The sequence below is a fragment of the Rattus norvegicus genome, chromosome 20 (assembly GCF_036323735.1).
Source record: "Rattus norvegicus strain BN/NHsdMcwi chromosome 20, GRCr8, whole genome shotgun sequence".
Classification (NCBI taxonomy): domain Eukaryota; kingdom Metazoa; phylum Chordata; class Mammalia; order Rodentia; family Muridae; genus Rattus; species Rattus norvegicus.
Window position 1 is genome coordinate 27,074,906 of NC_086038.1, and position 21,216 is coordinate 27,096,121.

Below are 21,216 nucleotides of genomic sequence, written 5' to 3' on the forward strand. Positions count from 1 at the left end.
AATATTCATAAGGGAAATTGGTCTGAAGTTCTCTTTCTTTGTTGGGTCTTTGTGTGGTTTAGGCATAAGAGTAATTGTGGCTTCATAGAAGGAATTCGGTAGCGCTCCACCTGTTTCAATTTTGTGGAATAGTTTGGATAGTATTGGTATGAGGTCTTCTATGAAGGTCTGATAGAATTCTGCACTAAACCCGTCTGGACCTGGGCTCTTTTTGGTTGGGAGACCTTTAATGACTGCTTCTATTTCGTTAGGAGTTATGGGGTTGTTTAACTGGTTTATCTGTTCCTGATTTAACTTCGGTACCTAGTGTCTGTGTAGGAAATTGTCCATTTCCTGTAGATTTTCAAGTTTTGTTGAATATAGGCTTTTGTAGTAGGATCTGATGATTTTTTGAATTTCCTCTGATTCTGTAGTTATGTCTCCCTTTTCATTTCTGATTTTGTTAATTTGGACACACTCTCTGTGTCCTCTCGTTAGTCTGGCTAAGGGTTTATCTATCTTGTTGACTTTCTCAAAGAACCAGCTTTTGGTTCTGTTGATTCTTTCTATGGTCCTTTTTGTTTCTACTTGGTTGATTTCAACTCTGAGTTTGATTATTTCCTGCCTTCTATTCCTCCTGGGTGTATTTGCTTTTTTTTGTTCTAGAGCTTTTAGGTGTGCTGTCAAGCTGCTGATATATGCTCTCTCCTGTTTCTTTCTGCAGGCACTCAGAGCTCCTGAGTTTTCCTCTTAGCACAGCTTTCATTGTGCCCCATAAGTTTGGGTATGTTGTACCTTCATTTTCATTAAATTCTAAGAAGTCTTTAAGGGCTGGGGATTTGGCTCAGTGGTAGAGCGCTTACCTAGGAAGCGCAAGGCCCTGGGTTCGGTCCCCAGCTCCGAAAAAAAGAACCAAAAAAAAAAAAAAAAAAAAAAAGAAGTCTTTAAATTCTCTCTTTCTTTCTTCCTTGACCAGGTTATCATTGAGTAGAGCATTGTTCAACTTCCATGTATATGTGTGAGTTCTTCTCTTATTGTTATTGAAGACCAGCTTTAGCCTGTGGTGGTCTGATAGGCCCCATGGGATTATTTCTATCTTTCTGTATCTGTTGAGGCCTGTTTTATGACCAATTATATGGTCAATTTTGGAGAAAGTACCATGAGGTGGTGAGAAGGTGTATCCTTTTGTTTTAGGATAGAATGTTCTATAAATATCTGTTAAGTCCATTTGGTTCATGACTTCTCTTAGTCTGTCTATGTCTCTGTTTAATTTCTGTTTCCATGATCTGTCCATCGATGAGAATGGGGTGTTGAAATCTCCTACTTTTGTTGTGTGAGGTGCAATGTGTGCTTTGAGCTTTAGTAAGGTTTCTTTTATGTATGTAGGTGCCCTTGTATTTGGAGCATAGATATTTAGGATTGAGAATTCATCTTGGTGGATTTTTCCTTTGATGAATATGAAGTGTCCTTCCTTATCTTTTTTGATGACTTTTAGTTGAAAATCGATTTTATTCGATGTTACAGTGGCTACTCCAGCTTGCTTCTTCAGACCATTTGCTTGGAAAGTTGTTTTCCAGCCTTTCACTCTGAGGTAATCTCTGTCTTTGTCTCTGAGGTGTGTTTCCTGTAGGCAACAGAATACAGAGTCCTCATTGCGTATCTAGTTTGTTAATCTATGTCTTTTTATTGGTGAGTTGAGACCATTGATGTTGAGAGATATTAAAGAATAGTGATTATTGCTTCCTATTATATTCATATTTGGATGTGAGATTATGTTTGTGTGCTTTTCTTCTCTTTGTTTTGTTGCCAAGATGATTAGTTTCTTGCTTTTTCTAGGGTGTAGCTTGCCTCCTTATGTTGGGCTTTACCATTTATTGTCCTTTGTAGGGCTGGATTTGTAGAAAGATATTGTGTAAATTTGGTTTTGTCATGGAATATCATGGTTTCTCCATCTTTGTTAATTGAGAGTTTTGCAGGATACAGTAACCTGGGCTGGCATTTGTGTTCTCTTAGGGTCTGTATGACATCTGTCCAGGATCTTCTGGCTTTCATAGTCTCTGGTGAGAAGTCTGGTGTGATTCTGATAAGTCTTCCTTTATATGTTACTTGACCTTTTTCCCTTACTGCTTTTAATATTCTCTCTTTATTTTGTGCATTTGGTGTTTTGACTATTATGTGACAGGAGGAGTTTCTTTTCTGGTCCAATCTATTTGGAGTTCTGCAGGCTTCTTGTATGTTTATGAGCATCTCTTTCTTTAGGTTAGGGAAGTTTTCTTCTATGATTTTGTTGAAGATATTTACTTGTCCTTTGAGTTTGAAGACTTCACTCTCTTCTATACCTATTATCCTTAGTTTTGATCTTCTCATTGAGTCCTGGATTTCCTGTATATGTTGGACCAGTAGCTTTTTCCGTTTTACATTTCCTTTGACAGTTGAGTCGATGATTTCTATGGAATCTTCTGCTCCTTAGATTCTCTCTTCTACCTCTTGTATTCTGTGGGCAATGCTTGTATTTACGGCTTCTTGTCTCTTCCTTTGGTTTTCTATATCCAGGCTTGTTTCCCTGTGTCCTTTCTTTATTGCTTCTATTTCCATTTTTAATTCCTTCACTTGTTTGATTGTGTTTTCCTGGAATTCTTTCAGGGAATTTTGTGATTCCTCTCTATAGACCTTTACTTGTTTATTTATGTTTTCCTGTGTTTCTCTAAGGGAGTTCTTCATGTCTTTCTTGAAGTCTCCCAACATCATGATCAAATGTGATTTTAAATCTAGATCTTGCTTTTCTGGTGTGTTTGGATATTCATTGTTTGCTTTGGTGGGAGAATTGGGCTCCAATGATGCCATGTAGTCTTGGTTTCTGTTGCTTGGGTTCCTGTGCTTGCCTCTCGCCATCAGGTTGTCTCTGGTGTTACCTTGTTCTGCTATTTCTGACAGTGGCTCAACCGTTCTATAGGCCTGTGTGTCAGGAGTGCTGTAGACCTGTTTTCCTGTTTTCTTTCAGCCAGTTATAGGAACAGAGTGTTCTGCTTTCGGGCGTGTAGTCTTTCCTGTCTACTGGTCTTCAGCTGTTCCTGTGGGCGTGTGTCCTGAGTCCACCAGGCAGGTCACTTGGAGCAGAAAAGTTGGTCTTACCTGTGGTCCCTCGGCTCAGGTTGCTCATGGCGGGCTGCTTTTGAGCTCTCGGTGAGGGTGGCTAGCAGGAGGGCCTGTGGTGCCTTTTCCTGGAACACCCCCCACCCCACCCCCATGCACTGGGGTCCCAGATGGCGTTAGGTGTTTTCCTCTGGAGTCAGAAATGTGCGCAGAGTGTAGTCTGTTCTGGCTTCCCAGGCGTGTCTGCCCCTCTGGATTTGGGTGCAGAGAACTGTTGAAGGACTTCAGATCCTTCAGGTCCAGGTGGTGTCTGCCACTTTGTATTTTTAACACCTATATAAACCATTTCTCTACAGCAAGTTCAAAGCCAGAAGGGAATTTACAAATCTATCTCAGAAATAACTGTAAAAATGAAATCTGACCTGGGCCTGATGGCACATGCTTTTAATCCTAGTACCCAGAAAGCAGGGGCAAGGTTAGGGAAGCCTCTGATTTTGAGACCAGCCTGGTCTACATAACAAGTTTCATAAAAACCAGGAATATATAGTAAGACCCTATCTCAGAGAGAGAAAAGAAAAACAAAAAATGTACATTAACTTAATAATATATTTGTCTCACATCTGGCTCAGGATCATTTTATCTTTAAGAAATCTTAGCATCCTTAAGAAGAGGGTAGATAGTATCAATTAGTGATTTGAGTATTTGTGGTCGATGTAATAGTCATATCGTACAGTTTGTGATTTTTAAACAAAATAACTCTTTCTTTGGAACTTGTTTTTGTCATAAGCATAAGAACGTTAAACAGCACCATATTGCTGTGATAAACACCATGGCCAAAAGCACTGTGGGGAGAAGGGCTTCTTTCATGTACAGGTAGTATGTCAGGGCACAAGCTCAGCGCAGGAATTGAAGGAGAGCCCGCAAAGGCCCACTCACTGCTTCAGGCCCACTCATAGGCTCACTCTTGCTGCACTTAGATAGGTTTTTATACAGCACACAGTCACCTGTTGGAGGAATGGAGTTGCCCACAGTGGGCTAGGTCTGATAATTTGTTATGACCAGATTGGATATACTGTATAAAATTGATTTTCTTTTGTGATTAAAAAACAGATGGGTTGGGATATTTTTTAAAGAATTTGAGAAAAAAACAACAGTAATAGCAACAAAGTAGTACAACATGACATAAGATCTATGCGACAAAAGTGAAAATATTGAAGTGTCAAGAGATGGACTCACAGGAAAGTATGTGTGGGCATCAGTCGACTGCCTTATTGACTCTCTGAATTCGAAGCCTCAGGAGGAAGAGAGGAAGCAAGCTGGTTTGGTAGGACAGTGGACAAGCACAGCCCACATGTTTTTATCGAGGAAATAGACACACAAATCCAAGAAGCCAAGTTATCTAAGATAACTCCAGAGAGATTAAGCCCAAGATAAATCATCACATGTTCCAAAGCCTAAGCCAAAAAAGAACTTGGAAACAGCCAGGGAAGAAAGAAGAGGTCGCCACATACAAAGAAAGCTCTGCGGACATGTTAGCAGCTCTTGCAGCAGACCCGGGCAAGCCAGTTGGGGTGGCACAAGGACTGAAAGTAGAAGCTGTCAGATGCCCTCTGACTGCCTTCCATAAATGGAGAAACAAGAACTCAGATAAACAAAAGCTGAAGGGCTTCACTAACCGCTGTCTGGCTGGAGGAGTTGAAGGGAATCCTAAGTGGAATGAAAGCTCACATAGGCCACATGAAAGAGTAGATACATAAGTAATAATTTTGATATAAAATGGGTGATATGAAAACTGTAAAATATTTTTGAGACAAATTTAAAATATCTAAATAATGAACTTAAATAGTCCAAAAGACCTAATATTTTTAAATATGTCACTTTCCTACCCCAAATTAATTATATAGTCAATGCATTATCCAAATTCAGTTGGCTTCTTTATAGACCAAATTGATAGACCAGTACTACAAGTCGTTCAGCTCATGTTTGGGAAATGGTGGCAGTTAATGTCAGATATCTAAGTGGCTGTGCTTTTGTCTCCACCACCTGCAGCTTTTGCCTATGATGACAGAGCAGCTCCAGTGGATGCCGTTGGTGAACACCAAACTGCATGAGCCTTTTGTACGGTTTATCTACTGGTCTCTGAGGCAGCTGGATGCTGGCACGCAGGTACTGACTCTTTGGAGTCTATCCTCTGGCAGATTCTTTACTGTCATCAGCTCTCTTGGTTATGTTTCACAGAAAGAAATAGCAGTGTGTGTGCACTCTGCTCTTTTTCGAGAACAATCTTCTCTATACAATACTGTCCTAAGGCTTTGTTAGGAATTGTACTCAGCTTGCAGACCAATTTCGTGTGCTCTGTCTTTTCAGCATAGGAACATAACCATCTTTCCCTCACACCGTCCTGTCCCTGCGTCTTTCCCTCACACCATCCTGTCCCTGCGTCTTTCCCTCACACCATCCTGTCCCTGCGTCTTTCCCTCACACCGTCCTGTCCCTGCGTCTTTCCCTCACACCGTCCTGTCCCTGCGTCTTTCCCTCACACCGTCCTGTCCCTGCGTCTTTCCCTCACACCGTCCTGTCCCTGCGTCTTTCCCTCACACCGTCCTGTCCCTGCATCTTTCCCTCACACCGTCCTGTCCCTGCGTCTTTCCCTCACACCGTCCTGTCCCTGCGTCTTTCCCTCACACCATCCTGTCCCTGCATCTTTCCCTCACAGTGTCCTGTCCCTGCGTCTTTCCCTCACACCGTCCTGTTCCTGCCCCTTTCCCTCACACCGTCCTGTCCTTGCATCAGTATTACATAATTTTTGCATAAAATTCTTGTGCACCCCTTTAGATTTTTAACTACTTAAATTTTCAACTGATTTTTATGTTAAACTGTGTAGTATATATGTTTATAGCGATAGCATGTTTGCCTACATGTTTGTAAATGCACAATGTGCATGTAGTGGCCACACAAAAAGAAAAGCATTGGATAACCTGGAACTGGAATTACAGAGGGTTGTGAGTTATATGGGCACTGAGAACTGAACTCAGGTCTTCTGCAAGACCAATAAATGTTAAGCACTAAGCCATCTCTCTAGGCCTGGGATATATTTGGGGGAAAGTTAGATTATCAGTTCAATTTTTATTAAATTTTATAATATTGTGTGTGTGTCTGTGTGTCTGTGTATCTGTGTGTGTCCCATGCACAAGCAGCACATACCCATGGGCCCTTGAGCCATGGGGAGGTCAGAGGACAACGTCTACGGTGTGAGTCCCAAAGATTGGTTGGCAATCATTAGGTTGGCAAGTTAGGCAACAGGGGTCTTTCCCTGCTGAACGCTCTCCCCACTCCCAGATCAAATTCTCCTTGTAGTTGCACGATTATTATGATTTTTCTAACTTCCTGTAGTTTGTGCTTTTTGAAGAAACAAATTTTTGTCTCATTGACAACTTTATACATCTAGAATTTGAAATGTAAAGAGAAAATGAGAGCAGGCACGACATATCTGGTTCTCTGAAACTAGCTGTGGCCCAGCGGCAGACAGTGTGTTCTCACAGGCCCTTCTCTTTGATGTGCCTCAGTGTTCAGAACCGTGGCTCTGTTACACATCGGTGTGGACAAGTTGTGGACTTTTACTTCTTTACCTTGGCCGTTTTCCCCAACCTTTTTTTTTTTTTTTTTTTTATTGATCTTTCAAAGGATCATCTCTTTGTTTTGCTTTCTACATTTTTGCTTTCAATTTAAGTATTCTCCTCTCTTTCTTATTTTCTTCTACTACTTTAAGTTTATTTTGCTCTCTTGTTTCTAGGTTACTGAACTGAAATTTTAGATTATTGTTTTAAGACTGTTTATCCTTTTCTGTATGTGGTAGTGTTTGGATTGACACAGTCTTACTGTGAAGCCAAGGCTGGCCTTAACTCACAGGTCTGTCTCAGCAGTGCTGGGATTATAGTGAATGCTGTTACCATACCAGCTCCTCCCGTCCCTCCTTCCCCATCCCTCCACTCTCTTTCTTCTTCTCCCTCTCTGTTCCCCCTCTTTCCTTCCTCCCCTCACCCTTTCCCTCACCAATGCAGGTTCTTATGCTTGTTTGTACAGCAGCCACTTAGCCACCTGAGAGGCATCCCCCTTGTCCTACATATTTTGATAGTCACATTTTCATTTACATTTGTAAAAATATTTATTTTATTTTTATGTGTATGTATGTGTATGGGTATGGGTTTGTACTAGAAGAGGGTGTCAGAGCACTTGGACCTGGAGTTAGAAGCAGTTGTGAGCTGCCTGGCCTGGGTGCTGGGATGCGAACTCTGGTCCTCAGCAAGAGCAGCAAACACTCATAACGGCTGCGCCATCTCTCCAGCCCCTTTGTTTACATTAAACTAAACTAGTGTTCCAGGCCCCTTAGAACTTCTCCACTGTATGTGTTACTTAGAAGTTCCCGTAGGCCTTTCTGTTTTTGATTTCTGGTGTGTCTGTATTGTTGAAGTTATTACTTATATATCTATTCTGTGGTAGAGTGTTTTATAAATGTTAATTGGTGGTATTTATATCTGCACTGATACTTTATCTAGTTCTACTCTACTGTCAATAGAGAATAATGTGTTGAAGTTATGTCACAGCCTTTGCATTTGTGTTAGAGAGTAGTGTGTGGAGTTATGTCATAGCCTGTGCACTTGTGTTAGAGAGTAGTATGTTGGAGTTATGTCATAGCCTGTGCACTTGTGTTAGAGAGCAGTGTGTTGGAGTTATGTCATAGCCTGTGCACTTGTGTTAGAGAGTAGTATGTTGGAGTTATGTCATAGCCTGTGCATTTGTGTTAGAGAGTAGTGTGTTGGCGTTATGTCATAGCCTGTGCATTTGTGTTAGAGGATAGTGTGTTGGAGTTATGTCAGAGCCTGTGCATTTGTGTTAGAGGATAGTGTGTTGGAGTTATGTCAGAGCCTGTGCATTTGTGTTAGAGAGCAGTGTGTTGGAGTTATGTCATAGCCTGTGCATTTGTGTTAAGGATAGTGTGTTGGAGTTATGTCATAGCCTCTGCATTTGTGTTAAGGATAGTGTGTTGGAGTTATGTCATAGCCTGTGCACTTGTGTTAGAGGATAGTGTGTTGGAGTTATGTCATAGCCTGTGCACTTGTGTTAGAGGATAGTGTGTTGGAGTTATGTCATAGCCTGTGCATTTGTGTTAAGGATAGTGTGTTGGAGTTATGTCATAGCCTGTGCATTTGTGTTAAGGATAGTGTGTTGGAGTTATGTCATAGCCTGTGCATTTGTGTTAGAGGATAGTGTGTTGGAGTTATGTCAGAGCCTGTGCATTTGGGTTAGAGGATAGTGTGTTGGAGTTATGTCATAGCCTGTGCATTTGTGTTAGAGGATAGTGTGTTGGAGTTATGTCATAGCCTGTGCACTTGTGTTAGAGGATAGTGTGTTGGAGTTATGTCATAGCCTGTGCACTTGTGTTAGAGAGTAGTGTGTTGGAGTTATGTCACAGCCTGTGCACTTGTGTTAGAGGATAGTGTGTTGGAGTTATGTCATAGCCTGTGCATTTGTGTTAGAGGATAGTGTGTTGGAATTATATCATAGACTGTGCATTTGTTTTCTCCTGGACCATCTGTTTTTTTCTCACTTTAAATAATTAATTTTTGTGTGTGAGCTGCATGGTGATGGCAATTACCTTTAACCCAACACTCAGGAAGCAGGGGCACTGAGTTCTCTGAGTTCAAAGTCAGTCTGGTCTACAGAACGAGTTCCAGTATGGCTGAGGCTACACAAGAGAAACACAGTCTCGAAAAGCCAAACAAACAAACAAAAAATATGTACATGCCTATTTTGCCTACGCATGTATCCGCTGTTGTAAAAATATAAAAAATAGAATGCTGTCTTTTACCCACACTTGGTCCGGCACCGCAGTGCCCCAAGATACCTGCTAGATATCTTAATCTCAGTCAGCAAAGCCTCTCACCTGCTTTGCTCCATCTCATATCACACTGCCAAAGGCCTCTCTCTGAGCCCGTCAGCAGTCTCTCTACCTATCTAGTTTCCAAGACAGATTTCCCTGCCAGAAATATTCATCTCAACTCGGCAGCTGTCCAGTGTCTCCAGCCACCGCACAGTTTCCTACACTCAAACTGTCACATAAAAGATCATGCAACACAATAACCTTTGACCCAATTGATAAGATATAATTGCCCACCTAAACACATAAAGTCCAGTACACACCCATCCCTTCAGAACATTAACAACAACCTGTAAATACACAGAGCGGAATCTTAACGTCAGCTTCCATTTTCTCTCCTCGGGGACTATTCTCTGTTCCTCCTATCTACCTCTTTCCGTTCCAGTTTCCTTCTCCTCCTCCAAACTTCTCTCCCGCCCATCCATCCTTCTCGTCCAATGACAGGCCTCCTCCTATCCTGTACCTGCCCTCACCTGTATTTTACAAATTAAATGGGGAGAAAGTTCTGGTGAAGTCACCTGAGTCCTGAGTATGACTAGGCAGCTGTCCTTGGGGCAGTGGAATTAGCATCAAAATACAGATAACTCCAGGGCAAACCACAACATGTACCACCACTTGGATGCAGTACTCATGGAGATCAGAAGAGGGCCTCTGATTCGCAGAGTTGTGAGCTGTCATGCTGTGCTGGAAACCAAAACCGGGTCCTATGCAAGAGCAGGAGGTGCTCTTAGCACCCACGCCAACTCTCCAATCTGTTCACATGTTACAACTTTGTTGGCTGGTGGATACACACTCAGAATTATTACGCTTTCTTGAATATTAACCCTGCTTCCATTATGTAATTTTTTTATTGCAATCATTTTCTTTAAAAGTTGTTTTTGAATGATGTAAGTTTTAATTGTTTTAGACTTTTAAGAATAGAAACATTCTGCATGCTACTAAAATTATATACTTTCCTCAGAGATACTAAAATCTTATTTATAGTACATTTAAATCAGATCACACTGTTCTTACCAAATACTGCCCAATCATTTGGTATCCCCAAAATCTCAGAATATCTGTTTCTAGTTTTTGGTGTACGTATTTGACATGTGCTAGTCACATTCAGTAACATGCTGAGCTCAGAATCAGTTTACAGATCCTCATGAAGGGGTGAAAAATCATGAAAATCAGTGACAAGGGCTGGAAGAATTAAGTCACAACACAAACGTCTAAGTTATTTCTAAACCTAGTGTAAGCATTTCATTTCCAGGACTTTGAAGTGGCTTCCTTTTGTTTGAGCCATAATGAGTCTGTGGGAGAACACCAGATTCCATGTTATTCTAGAAATACTGTTACTATTTCTGTTTTGTCCGTTTTTTGTTTTTTTTTTTTTTTGTTGCAATTCATTCCATGATAATTTTCCATGATTCAGAGCCAGTATTTTCTTCTTTTGAAATTATTATGTTTTCAGAGTCACTGGAGGTATCTATAAGATCTGAAAACATAAAGTCAGTCATTTGACAAGCAACTACTTCTATGTCCTTGCCCAGGACAGACTTTCAAGCTTTGGGCTGGGTCTGGGCTGGGTCTGGGCTGGGTCTGGGGCCGGGGCTGGGTCTGGAAGGAGTTAAGTTAGTTTTGGTTCCTGGGAACCTGGCTTTTCTTACTTGAAGAGACTTGGGCCATCAGTTTGCAGGTCACTGCACTCAGTCTGTGATGCTGCCTTTGTGCTTTGTGTCAGGATGATCTTCCTGCTGACTACACACTTTGATCTGGTCCTCTGAGAAAGCCTAGGAATGGCCTGGCTCCCAAGAGGGAAAGTGGTGAGCTCAGAGAATTCCAACTCCCCCCTTTTTGATATTTCTCTATACCGGATTTAATTTGATCATAATTTCTTAAAAAAACATTTCAAGAAGAGCAGTTCATACTTCATTTTTAAAGGTTACTTATATAGTTTTAATTGTAATTTTGCTTATTTTCAATTCTATTTTTCTTAAGTATTTTATTTAGTGAATACATTTGATCAAACTATTTAAAATAGATAATTGCATATATTTTTAATAGCATTCAACTATGACGTCAACGTTGAGGAGATTGGGGGAAGACATCTTTAAAGGAGTTACAATGAAAGGAACTCAGGATAATTCTTTAGAACATTCTGTAGAGAACAAAGCAAAGACAGCAGCGTTCTTCAAGAGCTCCAGCTTGTCACTGAGATTCTTATCAACCTTAATTGTCCTCAAAACAGTCACTCAAGGTAAGCTTAATTGTTTACTGAGTAAATAGTTATAAGCAAATATTATATAATGAAGCATTTTTTATATTCAACTATGTTCAAGCATTTCAGAATGAGATTTTGAGTTATTTTACAGTAGTGACACATTTTGAAAACAGTTACTTGTAATTGCTGAGTTTAAGAGAATAAAGTCACCAGATGGTGGCGAGGCATGCTTTTAATCCTGGTGTCCCAGAGGCAGAAGAAGAGGCAGGCAGAGGCAGGCAGATCTCTGAGTTGGAGGCCAGGCTGGTTTATAGAGAGATTCCCAAGACATTCAGGCTACACATGCAACCCTGTCTCAAAATACAAAAAGAGAAAAAAGGAAAAAGAAAAGAAATTCTTCAGGTTGTTGGTTTGGGGTTGTTTTGAGACAGGGAGTCTATGTAGCTTTGGCTGCTTTGGAAGTCATGATGTAGAACAGGCTGGTTTCAAACTTGTTGGGTCCAGGAATGGCCTCACAAACCATGTGAACATTGGTCTCAGTCAGACAGGGATGGTTTATTGAGCATATGATGCAGGACTGACTGGTCAACCCGGGCCATGGTCCAGATTTGGGAACTAAACCATGACCCTGAATTAAGATCCTACAGGGTTTTTAAGCCCCAAATCGACAAACATCAGTGCCAAGTTATTTCAGCAATCAGGATTTGGGAATAGTGGCTTTCCTTAGGAACCTGTCTTTGCTGTACACGTATCCTGCTCCTATTGGTTGGGATATCAACTATGGCAGGGGACTTAACTTGTCTAACATTCATGCCTTAACTTGCCAACCAGGACGTCAGTTATCTGTGTACATGTCTCTTTCTGTGCCAAGTAGGGTGTCAGTTCCCAGGGAGGTCTTGGGAACTAAAACTTTACTTTATTCCAAATAATTTCTTACACTGGTGCAGGTCTCTCTCTTACATTGGTGTCTATCCCAGAGATAGCTTATAAAGGCAAATACTAAAAAGGCAAATACATAAATGCAGGAAGTACTGTTGGGTGGTTGGTTTGGGTCCAAGCTTATTGTGGGTAACTGTACAAAACAGTTCTACTGACTTCTGTCATGATTGGTTTCCAAGGGCACAGAACATATGTAATCGAACAGAATGTGTAATCAAACTTGACATAGAAAGTGTTCTAGTAACAGCAGAAACATGAGAAAGTTTCCTTATAATGGCAGGATAGCCGTAACAATTATGTAGGCCTTAACATTCTACCCAGGCCTTAACATTCTACCCAGGCCTTAACATTCTACCCAGGCCTTAACATTCTACCCAGGCCTTAACATTCTACCCAGGCCTTAACATTCTACCCAGGCCTTAACATTCTACCCAGGCCTTAACATTCTATCTAGGCCTTAACATTCTACCCAGGCCTTAACATTCTACCCAGGCCTTAACATTCTACCCAGGCCTTAACATTCTACCCAGGCCTTAATATTTTATCTAGGTCCCAACAGCATTCATGGAGATCCTCTCCCCTGCCTCCTGAATGCTGGGACTAAAGGCATGTGCTACCATGCCCTGCTTTTGTTGATTCTATTTTTTCGTTGATTCTTTTGTTGATCATATTTTTATGTGTCCTTTGCTACCTTTGTATTTGTCACATAAGTTGAAATTGTTTTGTTTCCAGTAGAGAACAGGACAGGAAACTGTAACCTGTAGTCACATACTGATTTGTAAATAAGGTTTCCTCCATAAGCACACACGTTGGTTATGGACCATGTATGGCTGTTTTGCTAGAGGACACAGCTGATTAGTTGGCAGTTCCTGACAACCAGAAAGAGCAGCCTTGCACAGCTGTGAATTCACTGAGGGGGACTCTGTGTGTGCCTCACACAGTGCATGGTGTGTGTACAAGAGTAAATAAGGCAGTGAGTGATCGAGAGCATCACTACAGCCAGTGTCAGACATAGTTAATGCCTATTTGTAATGTTGCTGTAACGAGGGGCTGGAGAGATGGCTCAGCGGTTAAGAGCACTGATTGTTCTTCCAAAGGTCCTGAGTTCAATTCTCAGTAATCACATGGTGGCTCACAACCATCTGTAATGGGATCCGATGCCCTCTTCTGGTGTGTCTGAAGACAACAACAGTGTACTCATAACATAAAAGAATAAATTAAAATTTAAAATGTTGCTATAATGAGTTACCTCTTTTTGACTGGTTAAAAAGAGACTTTTCATAAAGGGAAGGAATGCTAGCAAATAAACCATCCTTCTATCTCCCCACATGCTGACTTAGCATCCAAGTCTGAGCAGTCATTTTTTTTCCCTGGATGCGACAGTGTTTTCACTGCTTCCTCAGCAGTGTTGTGTTCTGTTAAATCACTCCTGATGGCTTGAAGCCAAAATCCTAATCCTAATGTATGATTTGGTTACTTGGTTATGGCTCTCAAGTTTGTAGTAATAGATTGCTGATAACTTTTAAAGGTCTCTCATGAAAAGGCACTATGAACACAAAGTAAAATTCACCACAGACCTATGGTGGAATCTTTTCTGCACATAAAAGCATGTTTATTCTCCAGGTGGTGGTGGTGCACACCTTTAATCTCAGCACTCTGGAGGCAGAGGCAGACAGATCTCTGTGAGTTCAGGCCAGCTGAGTCGACAGAGCGATTTCTAGGACAGCAAGAGCTGTTATAGAGAGAAACTCTGTCTCAAAAAAACTAAAACCAAACCAAAACAAAACAAAAACAAAATCAACCAAAACAAACCATGTATATTCTCCAGAGGTAAATAAAGTCAAAATGAGGAACTCAAAACCACTCAGTTAATCATGGAGAATATTCAGTCATACGTCAACGTGTAGCATCATCTAATAAAATGTAATGGTTTTTAATTTTTTATTTTATTACATTTTTAAATTATTTATTTTTAAATTATTTATTGGGGAATGCACATAGCTTGTCAGAAGATGGTTTGTGGGAATTTGTTTTTCTCCTTCCCGCATATGTATTCTGCAGATCAAACTTAGACTATCAGGTGTAGTGACAAGCACCTTACCTACCGAGCCCTCTTGCTGGCCCATAACATTCATTCTTGTTAAACTCTGAAATAGCAAACATTCAAGAAGAGCTGTTTATTTGGTATGGAGAAATAAAACTGAGTAAGATGTTCTTTGTCCCACTTCTTGTGTAGTACACTTAACAGTACATACAGTATTGAACATGCTGCTGTGTGAATATTGGAAAGTAAGATTATAGGGTTTTATTAAAAAAAAAACTAAAAAATCAGTAAAAGAGAAGTGTAGCAAAAATGCCAAAAAGATGACAAATACCGTAATTAAAAAGTAAAACATGTCTGATTGAATAATATAACTGTACTCTTCCTACAAGAAACACATTTTATATATAAATAAAGTAAGTAAACAAAACACTAAGTTCGGTCCCCAGCTCCGAAAAAAAGAACCAAAAAAAAAAAAAAACCACTAAGAAAGGAAAAACAGCTGGAGAGATGGCTCAGTGGTTAAGAGCACTGACTGCTCTTCCAGAGGTCCTGAGTTCATATCCCAGCAACCACATGGTGGCTCACAACCATCTGTAATAAGATCTGATGCCCTCTTCTGGTGTATCTGAAGACAGCTACAGTGAACTTATATATAATAAATAAATAAATCTTAAAAAAAAACAAAGGGAAAGGAAAGAAACGAAAATGAAAAAATGTTTAAAAAAAGAAGGAAAACAACGCAGTAGCTGGACATGGTTGTGCACATCTTTAACCCCAGCATTTGAGATTTGAGGCCAGCCAGATCTATATAGCAAATTGCAGGTCAGCCAAGGGCTACATAGTTAAGATCCTATCTCAAAACAAAGAAAAAGATAAGACACAACATTAATACTAGATACAGCAAATTTCTGAGGACCCAAGTTTTGGAGATAAAGCAAGCTATCTCATAATAATTAAGCAGTCAGCAAAACCTGATAGAATTGAAAGAAGAAACAGTCCACAAGTATGGCCAGTTATGACAACATTGTTAAGTAGCTGATAAAATATTACTAGAGAGTAAGGATTTAAGGATTGGAGAGATTAAAGTGGTTAAAGTGCATATCGCTCTTACCAAGACTGGAGTTTGCCTCCCAGAACCCATACTGAATACCCGTCAACTGGTTGTAACTCTAGTTCTAGGAGACATGACCCTTTCTTCTGGCCTCTGTAGGCACTGCACTTTTGTGCACATAGCCACATACATTACCACATACATTCATGTACTTCAACAAAAATAAGGAACTATTGTAGATCTCAATCTGTGGATTGTGACCCCTTTGTGGGGAAGTCATATATCATTTATCCTGCATATCAAATATTTACATTATGATTCACAGTGGCAACAAAGTTATGGAGTAGCAATGAAATAATTGTATGGTTGGGGGGCGGCACAACAGGAGGAACTGTATTAAAGGGTTGCAGCATTAGGAAGATTAAGAAACACTGAGCTAGAGCAATGGCTCAGCAGTTAAGAGCTCTGAGGGGACCCAGGTTTGATGCCCAGCACCTACATGGTAGCTCACTCTGTAAGTCTAGTCTAAGGAGATTCAATGCCCCTTTCTGGCTTCCTTGGGCAGTGCACTGTGGCAGACAGACGTACATGCAGGCAAAATACCTGTTCACACAAAATAATAAAGTAATTTAAAAAATGAATCTTTTTAAAAAGTAAAGTGGGTTTGAGTAACACTATCAACCAATTTGATCTGTTTGTAGAAACAAACATAACAGCAGAAGAAAACACTGTAATCCTCATGGTTAGGACATTGTGTGGGTCATGAAACAAACTTTAACAAATTTAAAAAGATTTCAGCTGATACTCAGAAAACCTTCAAGTATTTGAAAATTAAAGTACTTCTTTGTAACCTGTAGATCACAGAAGATGAGAAGAAATGAAATCAGAACATTCCAAGCTTTGTGGAATGTGGGGAAAGTGCCATTCAAAGGCCCCAAATTCTTTTAAAACAGAGGGGAGGGCAGTGGAGCAGATAAAAAATAAACTGTAAGGTTATGATCAGGAGAAGGAATCTGGAAATATGAATGGAGAAAAATCAGTGAAGACTAAAACTTTTTCATGAGAAAGCTAATAAACTGATAAGTCTCTAGCGAAACTGAAGAGAAAGGAAGAGAAGGTATGGACTCAGACAGCAGAGACGAGGTGATAGGAGTCAAAAGAAGTGAAGGAGTGTTCTGGACAGGGTAAAGCAACACACTCAACACTTCTGAGGAAACGGCATGTTATTTCAAAGATAGAAATGCCAAATCTCTTAACCTGGATGTTCCTATTTCTGCATAGAAATCGAATTTGTAGTTGTTAAGTTTTCCTTTAGGAAAATTATAGGCACAGATGACTTTACTTAGCAATTATACTGTGCACTCAGTGGAAACGCTTCTAGAATAAAACTATGAACCGTTTATAAACATGTGGGAGACAAAAGATATAAAATAATGTAGATTGTACACTAAAATCTAAAATTAAGTTGAGAAGCTGAAGGTCAAATAGGCAGACACATTTAGATAGAGACACTTTACCCATGGGCCAGGTCGTTTACTATTTGGTGCCATTCTTTCCAAATTGGTTGCTGTCACCTCACAGTGATCAAAATGGTGTTAGACTTTTAGATAGAAATCGATAAGCCAATTTCTAAACTCGGAGGTCCAGCCAGTTCACTATGGACGGGGACAGTCCTTTCTGAAAATGACTCTAGAATGATAGTTTATCATATGTGGGGTGGTTGGGACTTGCACCCTCACATACCACAAAAAGAAACTCAAAATAGAATGCAAACCAACATTGAAAAGCTAGAACTATTAAACTTCGAGAGGAAAACACAAGAGATTATGATACTAAACTTGGGTTTGGCACAGAATCCTTCCTCCCCTTTTAATATGATATGTCATAAAACCAGACTGGCTCCAGATTTTCTATGTAGCCCAGACTGGCCTTGAATTTGCTATGTAATTCAAAGCAATCTCATGATTGTGTCAAGTCCCCCAACTCTGCTAAACAGAGCATAATTGTCCTGATTTAGGAAATGGTAATTTGACTTTATCAAAATGAAAAAAATCTGGAGGCTAGAGAGATGGCTTAGCCATTAAGAGCACTTGGCTACTTTTGCGGAGGACCTGGAATTCAGTTCCCCACACTCACATCGGCTGACTCATGCCTGTCTGTAACTCTAATTCCAAGGAGATATGGTACTTTATTTTAGCCTCCATAGGCACCACATGCACCTGGTACACCTGTTATACACAAGTGGCCACACACATACAAGATACATACATTTTTTAAAATTCAAAATTTTGATTTTTCATTGTGTGTGTGTGTTCAGGTGTATGTATATGGAGGCCAGAGGTCAACATTGAATATCCTCCTCAGTTACTTTCCACCTTAGTTTTTGAGCTGCGTTTTTCATTTTAACTGGGAACTTAACTGTTTTGCCTAGACTTGCTGGCCCTCAAACCCTAGGGGTCCTCCTGTATACAGTTTTCTGGAGATGGGATTACAAGCATGTGCTGCCATTCCTTGCTTTTTACGTGGATGCTGGGCATTCAGATTCAGGTCCTCATGCTTGAACAGCAAGTACTTTACCAATCGAGCTGTTTCCCTACCCTAAAGTGTATGTTTTTAAAATACAATGTTTATGGAAATCCGAGTTAAAAACCGAATTACTTGCAAATTGCATGTCCTAGAAAAGGGGGTTGATGCGTAAGAAGACAGTCCCTTTAAAATTAAAATGGTGAGAGCAGTTAGCAGCCTCATCAAAGAAGACCTGAATGGCAGAGATACACATGTAAAGATGGCGGGCATCCTCCTTCTGGAAGCTTCTAGCTTAAGCCCCTGTGTTCACTGTGGAACTTAGGTGCTGCTGTGATGAAATGTCCTGACAAAAGCAACATAGGGGAAAGGGGCCGATCTCAACTCCCAGCTCAGAACTCAGTCAACGTAGGGGAAAGGGGCCGATCTCAGCTCCCAGCTCAGAACTCAGTCCTCATCCATGCTGGTGAGGAAGTGTAGGCAGCAGGAGCTCAAAGCAGCTGGTCACATCAGACCCAAACAAAATCAAAGAGCAGTGAAGAAAAGCAGGCTGTTGCTCAGGCCCTTTTGTCTGATGGCCATGTCACTGATGGCTCTGAGTGTCTGATTGTGTGAGTCACCTTGCCCAGAACTCTGTGGACCGGTGTGACTTTGCGGAATAATTGGGTGTCTGTTGAAAATTACTTCTTACTATAACGTGTGAAATGTAGCAGGTCTTATCCATTCTGTCCTAGTGCATCTTCCCAAGAGTAGCAAAGCATACTTTTACACACAGGTCTATGTGTGATTTGTCCGTAGTAGCCTCCCAAGTTCTGCTCCAGCCTGAAAACAATCCAGATGTTTATCAGAGACTGAAGAAAGAAATGTTACAGCCACACAATGGAATATTACTTAACAATAAAAAGGAACAGGCTGTTGATATTTGTCGTGGCACAGTGAGTCTAAAAGTAATTATGCCAAGTGAAAGAAGCTAAAATACATTGGAGATGATTACTTAAATTTATTGCAGAAAATACAAATACCTTGCAATGACCTTGATGTAACCTGAATGACAGAAAGTACCACCCCATGACAGAAACCTTTTTTTTTTTTTAAGTTAAGTATACATCATTTCTCCCCTTCCTGTTGACATAAACCTTTAATGATTGCTTAGGTCTAGAGTTGGTGATAGAAGGAGAAATTATGAAAGGGTTGAGGAAGGTTTTTGGAGTGACAGATGTAGTAATAGTCACAGCTGGGATAAGTTTAGAGGTATGGAAACATAATAAATTTAAGAGCATCGTGCACAGTAATGATTATTTATTATTAGCTTGGTGAGTTGGTGAGCTTATTAGGGTTATATACAGGGGTGTGTGTGAGAGTAACCTAACGAAACGTGGGAGACACAAAGGCCTCATGAGAAACCCCACCCTAGTGAGTGATAACTCAGGAAAGCCGAATCCTGAAATTCCTGCTCAGATTTCAGGCAGAGCCACCAGAGAGACTCCTTTATATGCTTACTGCCATGTTTTCATAGTACATAGAACTCAGCTTCACAAAGACATTGTAACAAGCCCAAAACGTACTTTGAGCATGTCTTCCCCCATACTCCGTTCTCTCCCTTTCCTCTTGCCCCTTCCCATTAGTCCCGAGTTCCCCCAGACAGTTCTGCACTACTCTCACATCTTTATGTAGATACTTGATTTTATGTCGCATAAGATCCAGGGCCCACAAGTAAGAGAAAAAAAGCTAATATGGTAATTTCAAGTCACATCAATTTTCCTAAAAATAAGTTTGTTCTTGCTGGCTGAATAAAATTCTGTGGTGCATATACACGTGTTCTCTCTCCACTCCTAGGCATGCTGAGGTTGGTTCTGTAACTCATCTTTTGTGAACAGTGCTGCAGTGAGCATTGCTGTGCAAGTGTCTCCGTGATGGATGCTTGGATCCCCTGGGGAAGTTCACATGGGTAGGGTGACTGGACCACAAAGTACATCTGTTTTAATTTTTTGAGATACTTCCAAACTTGTTTTCACAGAAGCTGGCCAGGTTTACTTTCCCTCAAGCAGTGTATATAATGATCTAGCCCTGAGATAGGGGTGTGTGTGTGTGTGTGTGTGTGTGTGTGTGTGTGTGTGTGTGTGTGTGTGTGTGTGTCTGTGTGTCTGTGTGTCTGTGTCTGTGTTTGTGTTTGTGTGTGTCTGTATGTCTGTATGTCTGTGTCTTGCCAGCATTTACTGCTACTTCGTTTTGTTTTAGGGTTTACTGATTTTTTCTTATGTATGTAAGTACACTGTAGCTGTCTTCAGACACACCAGAAGAGGGCATCGGATCCCATTACAGATGGTTGTGAGCCACCATGTGGTTGCTAGGAATTGAACTCAGGACCTCTGGGAGAGCAGTCAGTGCTCTTAACCACTGAGCCATCTCTACTTCTTTTCTTAAGGACTGCCATTCTGATCAGGGTGAGAGGGAATCTCCTAGTAGTTCTAATTTGTATTTCTCTGATGGCTAGTAAAATTCAACATTTTTTTTTAAATGTTTTTGGCCATGTTTTCATCCTTTTGAAAACTGACTTCCTTTCATTGGCCCATTTATTGATTTGGATTTTTAAAATTTCTTTTTATTTCACTTTTGAAAGGTGTATAGTTAAAGCCTTTGCCCATTCAGATTGTATCTTCTTGGTTTTACTATGCAGATGCCTTTGAAGCAATGAAATCCCACTTGTCAATTGTTGGCATTATGTCCTGAGCAGTTGGAGTCCTTTCCAGAAACTCGCTGCCCATAGCTACATCTCAGAGTTTCTGCCCTGCCTTTTCCTCTCACAGTTTGAGCTTGAGGTTTTGCAGTAAGGCCTGTGATCCATGTGGAGTTGCTTTTTGTTACAGGATGAGAGAGAAGGGTCCGCTGCCATTCTTCTATGTGGGGATTGGAAGAAGTATGCCAGCTTTTGTGGCACATTTGTTGAAGAGGCTGCCTTTACTATGTACTCTGGTCTCTTTGCCAACATTCAAGTGGCTGTAGCTATGTGGGCTCATATTTGAGTCATCTAATGATTTTTAAAGCTATCAGTCATGGAATAAATGACTCTCCCAGAGGCATATAAATGAACTCCCTAGTTCATGTCGTCTTCAACGTCCTCTGCTCTTAAGCACATCTATACGCTTATCTTTTCCTTGAACCTATAAATATTTTGAAGACTTTGATGCACGCATAGAATGCATCTTGCTTATGCCCCCCTCATTCTCCTCCTCCATTGCCTCTATCCTCACCTCTTCTATCACACCCCCCTTTGAAATATGTGTTCTTTTCAAATATTTCTAATCCCATAGTCATACTGCCAAGACAGGTTTATACCAGTGTTGCTTTTGATTCACATTTGTAACTTAGAGAAAAACACTCACAGTGTACAGAGTCCTTGATGTACTGTAGATGAAGAGGATGTCCTCAAATTCCTTGCCACAGGA

The 21,216-nt window shown here is 40.6% G+C and overlaps 1 protein-coding gene across 8 annotated transcripts in view; it reads left to right on the plus strand.

The window, feature by feature from the left end:
• Nucleotides 1–21,216, plus strand: part of Ccdc138 (coiled-coil domain containing 138) — a 78,199-nt gene that overhangs the window by 37,650 nt on the left and 19,333 nt on the right. For 7 of the 8 annotated variants that reach the window (XR_005497585.2, XM_017601799.3, XM_574765.8 and 4 more), the window contains 2 exons: nt 5,122–5,238; nt 11,057–11,249. Coding sequence is in view for 6 of the 8 variants with exons in the window: in XM_017601799.3 (XP_017457288.1) it covers nt 5,122–5,238; nt 11,057–11,249 (310 nt within the window). In the remaining 2 variants the exon portion in view is untranslated. Of the gene's footprint in view, nt 1–5,121; nt 5,239–10,733; nt 10,816–11,056; nt 11,250–21,216 lie in introns of those variants that run through there. The other variant, XR_005497586.2, reaches the window with a different exon arrangement.